General features: G+C 41.1%; 1 protein-coding gene across 1 annotated transcript in view; it reads right to left on the bottom strand.

Annotated features, from left to right (window-relative positions):
* Window positions 1-8,847, bottom strand: part of tomm70a (translocase of outer mitochondrial membrane 70 homolog A (S. cerevisiae)) — a 129,998-nt gene that overhangs the window by 85,577 nt on the left and 35,574 nt on the right. The window contains exon 5 of the mRNA XM_037698319.1: window positions 7,953-8,101. Within this exon, the coding sequence (XP_037554247.1) occupies window positions 7,953-8,101 (149 nt within the window). The remainder of the gene's footprint in view (window positions 1-7,952; window positions 8,102-8,847) is intronic.

Here is an 8,847-nt window from a genome sequence, read left to right as displayed (position 1 = left end):
ACTTTTAATCCAGGTTACAATAATCCACACTTTTAATCCAGGTTACACTCTTCCCTCAATGACACATTTGACAAAGTAGCTACATATTGTGCAGGTATAAAGATACATTTGTATATATTTTTGTGTACATTTATTTTTTTAAGCTATTTGACTAACTTTTATTTTTTATTATTCAATATTTTATTAACACAATAGTCAAATAGCAACCTGTTTTTTGTGTGAATTGCTATGTCAGTCAAATGTTCACTTTTGGAATAAAGGGGTGGAAATTAAAACGTTGTGTTTTTTTTGCCGATTCATCGATTAATCGAAAAAATAATCGTCCGATGAATCTATTATTGAAATAATCGTTAGTTGCAGCCCTAATTTAAAACAAAAATGACACACAAAGCATGTTGGGTAGCCTTGTGGGAATTATATGTGCAATGTTTCTGACTGTTTACGATGTTCGAGTGGAAATGGGTTGTTCTTGTTTTCATCCTGTTCAGGTATGCTTTGGCCTTTATGTTAAAGTCTCTTATTGGCTGTAAACTGACAACAGGAGTCAGAGGTTGTTCCTGGTACATTTAACCTCCTGTAACCCTGCGTCCACATATGGGGACTAGCAATGCACGATATAAACGGTATACGGTAGAAACTATAGAAATTTAGCATACGACAGAGATCTGTCTTCTACCGGCTAACCGCAGTAATGCTGTGTCTGAAGTAAAATCAGAGTTGTCAGTTTAATTGTTACTTTTTTGTTGTTGAAAACTGTGCATAAGTGGTGTTCAAGTGTAAAATCAAAGCTGTCAGATTTAATCGTTACTTTTTTTTAGCTGAAAACTGTGCGTAAGTGGTGTTAAAGTATTTTCTTCGAGAGCCAAGTAGCGAAGCTACAAGCTAACTACAGCCGGCTTACCGTAGTGTTGCCGTATTAAAACGCATGCGCAAAACGCTGTGTTGGTCGAAAGTTTTTTTTTTTTTTCCATCGAAAGTTAAAGTAAGCATTGGTCAGCTTTAGAGAAACCTGCTCTCTGATCTGTGAAAAGAACGCTGTGTTGTGTGATTTTACTGAGAGACCCTCTGGTCAAAGCCACAGACTCATTTTGTGTCAGCTCCATTAAAGTGGAAGGAGTCGCCAACTAGAGGGATGGAGGATGAAGTGTTTCAGTGTAAAATGCTGCTCTGTTGTTCATTTCTTAAAGTTAATAAGACTGGAAACTGTTAAGAGTTAACAACATTTTTTTGTTTAAAACATATGGCTAAAACTACATTTGATATATTTTGCAATGTTTTGCACTACAAGAAAGAAGCCTAATACTTGAATTATTTATTATTTAAAAACTCTCTGGACCTAGCAGTGGAATTTTCTTAATTTAAAATATATGATAGCAAAAGGACACCCTATGCTTTTTTTTTTTTTTAGTAAGTTTTATACCAAAAATATATTGCGATATATATCGTTATCGCCACCCTTCACAATACATATCGTGATATGAATTTTATGCCATATCGCACATTCCAAATGGGGACATTACATTTTGGCTTTGCTGTACCTTATACTTCACTCAATACTTCAATAGTGATTTATTTTTTGTTAAGCCTTGTTAATGTTGTTGTGTTATGCTGTAAAAGAAGCCCATTGTCCCCATCTGAGGACATTTTGTTTTTACGTAAGTATGTAATAATCATGTAACAAAATACAACTTCCTGTTCGAAGAAGACAATTTATTTATACACATATCAGGTCCATCTAATCACAAATATCTAGGAGATTTGAAAAATGCATCACAAACCAGAGCTCGGGTCTCAGGAGGAGATAAGCGAACTAACCTAAAATTACTCTGAGTAATACTCAAGTGTTAGGCTCAATTCGTTATACACCTTAGAGGAGAGGCTGCAGTGGTGTTTGGCAGGTGAGCGAATACTTTTGGCAATGTAGTGTATGTAGAATGTAAAGAAGGTAAGTCCTAAGACTGAACCTTGTGGTACACCATTGCTGACCATTAAATAACTGGAGGAAGTACCATTATGTTGAACACATTGCCTCCGATCTGAAAGAGTTAGAGAACCAACCAATTGTATGATCTGAGAAACCAATTACTGAGAGCTTGTGACAAGATGTCATGATCCACAGTGTCAAAATCTTTAGACAGGTCTAAGAAAAGTGCAGCACAATAATTCTTAGCATCCAATACTTCAACGATGTATATAAAAACCTTTAGGGAAGCCGTCATGCTGTGTTTCCTGAAAACAGATTGATGGGGAGGTAAGATGTTTAAGGAGTCCAAATACTTTTTGATTTGAGAGTTTATCAGTTTTCTAGAACCTTGGCTAAAATGAAGAGTTTAGAGATTGCTCGATAATTGTTCAGTGAGGTGGGGTCACCTCCCTTCAGCAATGGTAGAACAAAGGCTGTTTTCCAAGCATCTGGAATGGAATTTTGGCTTATGGACAGGTTAAAGATGTGGGACAACGATACTGCGATGATACGAGTCAAAGTCAGATATTTTTTATTGTCATTCGCACCACATGTAAATGTGGTGGAGCGAAATTACAAAGTATGTACACAGGGTCCCAGTTACATCCAACAATAAAATGTACAAGAGAAAACAGTAATAAGATCTAAGATATGAACTAAGAAAAACAACAACTAAAATACACTAAGCACTCATAACATAAAACATTACATTGAACAGCAGCACGAACATGAGCATGAGTCTGTGTGAGAAGATGAGCACGCATGAACACATCATGGAACATATCAGCAGCAACTAACCAGCCTGGTTAGAGATTCATGAGTCTAACAGCCTCAGGGTAGAAGCTGTTCCTCAGTCTAGTGGTTCTACACTTAATGCTCCTCAACCTCCTTCCTGAGGGGAGCAGGGCAAAAAGTGTGTGTGCTGGGTGAGTGGGGGTCCTTCACGATGCAGGTGGTCCTCTTCCTGCATCTGGAGGTGTAGATGTCTGTGATGGTGGGGAGGCTGACTCCAACATCTTCTGTGCAGCCTTCACCATTCTCTGCAAAGCTTTTTTTTCTGCAGCTGTGCAGCCTCCATGCCACACGTTGATGCTGGAGCACAGGATGCTCTCCACTGCACACCAGTAGGAGGTGAGGACTGAGCTTCCAGACCAGCTCGTCTCAGCCGTCTGAGGAAGTATTGTCTCTGATGAGCTTTCTTGATCAGGCTGGTGGTGTTGTTGCTCCAGCTGAGGTTGTTGTTCAGGTGTACACCCAAGTACTTGTAGCTGGAGACCACTTCCACCACAGTTCCTCTTATGTTCAGGGGGTGTAGGTATGTTTGTTCCTTCTGAAGTCCACAATCATCTCCTTTGGCTTCTTCACATTGATGTGAAGGTTATTCTCTTTGCACCAGCTCTCCAGGTGTTCCACCTCCTGCCTGTAGCTGGACTCATCATTGTTTGTGATGCATGCCACCACCGCTGTGTCATCTGCAAACTTTACAATTTGACAGCCTGGATGGGTAGCTGCACAATCATATGTGAGCAGAGTAAACAGGAGGGGGCTCAACACACATCCCTGAGAGCCTGTGCTGAGGGTTATGGTGGAGGAGGAGAAGTTGTGAATCCTCACTAAGTGTGGTCTGTTTGTTAAGAAGTCTAGTACCCAGTTGCAAATGGAGGGGCTTTGTCCTAGTGTGCATAGTTTGTCCATCAGGGTTTGTGGGATCATGACATTGAAGGCGGATGTGAAGTCCACAAATAGCATACAGATGTAAGTCTTTCTGCTCCAGGTGGGTGAGAGCAGTGTGGACCGCAGAAGAGATGGCATCCTCTGTTGATCGGTTCTCATGGTATGCATACTGATGAGGGTCCTTGTTGATGTTGATGGTTACTTTGATTTGGGTCATGACCAGTTTTTCGAAGCATTTAGCGACTATCGGGGTGAGGGACACTGGCCAATAGTCATTCAGACCAGTCACTGTAGAGCTTTTTGGGACTGGGATGATGGTGGCAGTCTACAGGCAGGTGGGAACTGTCTCCAGGGTAAGTGAGGTGTTAAAGATGTCTGCCAGCACCTCACAAGAGCTGATCAGCACATTCTTTCCAACACTTTTCCGGGGATGTTGTCTGAGCTGGTTGCCTTGTGCAGATTAATCCTCCTGAAAGTACTCCTTACTTCTGCTAAGGTCACACTGAGATGATCTCCATCCGGTGGTGAGAAGAGTCTGGTGCTGGGTGGTCTGTTCAGGTCTTCAAAGCATGCATAGAACTTGTTGAGGGCATCAGGCAGAGATAGGTCTTTGGAGCATTGTTCGCTCCTTCCTTTATAATCTGTTATGCACTTAATGCCCCTCCACATGCTCCAGGGGTCTTGTGAGGTGAATTGACCCTCGATCCCCTGTGCATATGTGGCCTTGGCCCTCTTAATACCAGCAACCAGCTTTATCCTTGTCCTCCTCAGCTCCTGTGAGTTTCCAGACCTGAAAGCAGTGTTCCTAGCTTCCAGCAGGGTGCGCACCTCTGCATTCAGCCAAGGTTTTCTGTTTGGGTAGCTTTAAACATATCTGATGGTGGAGACTGTGTCAGTACATGTACTAATGTAACCAAGAACTGAGGACGAGCATTGGTCCAAATCAAGCGAACCTCCATTTTTAGCAGCTTCTCTGAAAACCTGCCAGTCTGTTCAATCAAAACAATCTCTCAGTATGGCACTACTGTCCTGGATCCAACATTTAACTTTCTTTTGTACTGGTCTGGAGCGTCTCAGCGGGGGCATGTAAGCAGGAGCCAGGAAGATTGAGATGTGGTCTGACAGTCCTAGGTGGGGGCAGTGTTCAGCTTTTTATGCATCTTTTACGTTCGTGTAAACACGGTCCAGCATGTTGTTTCCATGTGTTGGTATGCCCACAGGCTGGTAAAAGTTTGGGAGGCAGTCCTTTAGATTCACGTGATTAAAGTCTCCGGCTACCATGTAAAGAGCTTCAGGGTGTTTGTTCCGTAGCAAGCCGATTATATCATGCAGTTCCTGCAAGGCGTCATTAGCATTAGCATCCGGAGGAATGTAAACAACTGTGATGAAAGTCACTGTGAACTCGCAGGGTAGCTAATGTGGCCGACATTTCACTGTTATTTGCTCCAAAGCCTTCGAGCATGAGCTTTTTACAACAGTACAGTTCGTGCACCAACTTTTACTCACGTAAATGCACACTCTGCCTCCCTGTGATTTTCCCATTAGCTCGCTGCAGCGGTCCGCTCGAAAATAAAGAATCTGTATCTGGTGTTTCACTTGTAATCCATGTTTCCGTGAGGAAAAGCACCACACACTTCATCATCTCTTCTGAGGCGCCCGCTCTCAGACGAAGCAAATCCATTTTGTTGCCCAACGAGCGGACGTTCGACAGAAAGATAGACGGCATCGGGAGTTTACCGGCTTTAGCGTTAGCTCGTAGCCTCACCATAAACCCCGCCCGGCGTCAGCCTTAAGAAATATGGTGGAGGTTCATCTGGTCCTGCAGATTTTTTTAGAGTCTAGATTTTTTAACAATTTATTATCCTCACTAACTGAGAACGGGGAAAAAGAAAAGGTGCGATTTACTCAAGATTGACTTGTAGGAAAGATTTGGTTTGTATAAGCTTGACTTTTTGGGGAAGTGGCTGATTTTCCATTATTAACTGTCAAATAAAGAACTAGAAGCGACAAAATGTTTGTTGAAACAGTTCTTCAGGATCTCGTGCTTAGTAGACACAGGAACAGAGTTAACAGAGTTAACGCTCCTACAAGAACCCTGCAGATGTTGGATGCTGTCTATCATGGTGCACTAAGATTCATAACTGGCTGTGATTATCGTACCCACCACTGCACCCTGTATTCATTGGTTAACTGGACATCATTAACTTCACGCAGACTCTCTCACTGGTACATTTTCATCTTTAAATCACTTCTTGGTCTGCTGCCTTCATACATCTCCTCCTACATGTCTCTGCGTGAGTGCAGCTACGGAGTGCGCTCTCAGGACATTATTACCTGCAGTGTTCCCTCAGTGAGGACTGAACTAGGCAAAAGGGCCTTCTCCTACTCCGCTCCTGTTTCCTGGAATATCTTACAAAAAGATTTGAAGCTCTCGACCTTGACCTCTCTAAGTGGCTTTAAGAATCTGTTGGACTCCTGGCAGGGACCAATGCAGACATGTTCCTGTTTTTAGTTTTATACATTTGTCTCGGAATCTAGCAGTTTTTTTGGTTTTGTTACCTTTTTCCTTTTAGCCATCCTATTTGTTAAAAAAAAAAAAAAAAAAAACTGTAGTATGAGTTTTTATAACTGCTTATTGTTGTTGCTGTTGTCCATTGTTGTCATCTTTCTTTGTTGAAATCAGGTCTCTCTTGTAAATGAGTCCTCGAGGCTCAATGGGATTTACCTGTATAAATAAAGGTTGATTGATAACAAGAAGTTGTGATAGGAAATCAGATGATTGGGAGCTGCCTGAGAAAGACGATGGTTTTCCAGAATCTTTTAGGGTCACTTAGATTTTTGGAGGTCTGAGATACAGTAAGAAATAGTTATGTTTTGCAGCTTTGATGGAAGTTGTGCATTTATTCCTCATCTGCCAAAAACTCAACCAATCAGTGTCTGAGCCAGATTTTCTTGCTGCAGAAGGTCAGCTAGCTCAGGAGTAAACCAAGGGTTGTCTCGTCCTTTTATTCTGAACTGGCGGAAAGGAGCATATTTTATTTTTTACAAAACAAATGAAACTATTATGAAAGTAGTTCCAAGAGAGTTCACGTTGTCAGTTAATAGAATACGATGCCAATCCAAGTGAGATAAGTCCCAGAGGAATGACTGTTCACAAAAACCATCTTAGCACCAAAATAACTGGTTTGTTCCACTTTGGAATAAGATGTTGGGGGAAGAATCAGTTCTGTGTTGAGTGTTTCCTTGACGGATGAAGTCTTCTGGATGAAAGGTGAAACTTTTCAGTACAAAAAAAAAAGAAACCGTCCAGATGACCCAACTGAAAATTGTTGGATTGTATACCTGGATTACTGAGCATGGACTTTGTTGGTTCACAAAAACATTTCAAATCCTTTTTTTGAATTTATCTGGGCTTAGGGTGATGAAAGTTTAACGTCTCTGAGAGCCGCTATTACACAATGATCACTTTATAGTAAACGTGTGTCTCAGTTGAACTTTTCCTTAATAAATGCACTTTGACAGTCAAATCAGCAGAATTTAAAAAGCCGATTCGCGGAAGCGGGAGCACGCAGAGGGACGACTCGCTGTGCATTTCTTCAGAATTTAACGAGATAACTACCTAAAAACAATTATTTGTTTGCTCGACTTTATAGTAAAGGTGTGTCTCAGTCTACCTTTTACTTAATAAATGCACTCCAATGGTCAAATCAGCTTCATTTCGCTGGGGCGATGCAGCGAAATTAAGCTGATTTGACAGTTGCTGCAGGCATGATCCCAGAGCTGGCGAAGGTGGCAGGCTGTGGCAAGCTAATTGTGCCATTAATAGCCACTTTTACCTATTACAAGACACAACAGCATGCCATACTGCTCGAGTGCCATCTAGCGGCTGAAAATGGTAGTGTTCAACATTTTCAGTCAGAATGAATGAAAGCAATCATATCTCAGCCAAAAATTGGTTTTTAAATATGAGAAGAAAAAAAAGTTGCTCCTGTGTGTCGCAGGGCATGCAAATTATGCAAAAAAACTGTGACTATGGTCACGTCTCAATTTATTCAGATATAAAAAGATCAATGCACTTATGAGTGCCTGACAATAAAAATAATGTAAGGCACACCAAAGCTAACAAAGTTAATACAGACACAAATATATATTTTTCTTTAAATGTCTGAATTTGTAATTAATTTTACAGTGACCCTCCTAAAATCACTTATTTTTAGCTTAAAATGAATTTGGGATAAAACATAGATTTTACCAGCATTGTTCTTATTGAGTGTAGGTTTTATGAAAAAAATTGCATAACAGGGAATATTCTGACCTCTCTGTGATTTCAGCTGCTTCACCCTCCTTATCTTTGTCCTCATCTTTCTTCTCTCCCTTCTGCAGAGGCTGCGAGATGACGTCATCAGTGAACGAGCTGAAGTACGATTTAATGAACTGAGGAGAAGGCATCATGGGCTCACGATTCTGCAGAGGAAAGTTTTGGAAAACCTTACCAAACAATTTTTTTTTTTAAACACACATTTTCACATTAGGGGTGAGCAAAATAAATTTAATTGATATTTTGCACCTTGTTCATTACGTGATATTTTAAAATGACCATTAGGAATAAATTTCAACTACAGTTTTTTTAACTGTCACTCATACTCCTCTTCTCATGCAGACAACCTGGCATCACTGAGCTTTGTTTTGCCCTTTTTTCCCCCCTTTTCCACCACTATTATTCAGCCTCAACGCTGCTCAGCCGGCTCAGATCAACCTGGATTTCCACCGCACTTCAGGACGGGTTCTGGAGGCGTGTCCAGAATCCAAAATCCTGCTAATGAACTATTTAGTTTACCATGAGAGTTCTGCGATGAGTTAAACTCAAAGCAGTCTACTCCTCAGATAAATAATGTTAAATTATTATTTTTAAATATGAATGTTTCTGTTAACTTATTTTATATATGAATATTCCTGTTCAGTGCGATGAGAGAAAAACCTTCACATCAATGTGAAGAAGACACAGGAGATGATTGTGGACTTCAGAAGGAACAAAAACATCTACACCCCCCTGAACATAAGAGGATCTGCGGTGGAAGTGGTCTCCAGCTACAAGTACTTGGGTGTACACATGAATGACAACCTCAGCTGGAGCAACAACACCACCAGCCTGATCAAGAAAGCTCATCAGAGACTCTACTTCCTCAGACGGCTGAGGCGAGCTGGTCTGG

This window comes from Nematolebias whitei, chromosome 3 (genome assembly GCF_014905685.2).
Source record: "Nematolebias whitei isolate Nwh7 chromosome 3, NemWhi1, whole genome shotgun sequence".
NCBI lineage: Eukaryota > Metazoa > Chordata > Actinopteri > Cyprinodontiformes > Rivulidae > Nematolebias > Nematolebias whitei.
Note: the sequence above shows the minus strand (reverse complement) of the source record. Positions and strands in the feature narration are given on the sequence as shown.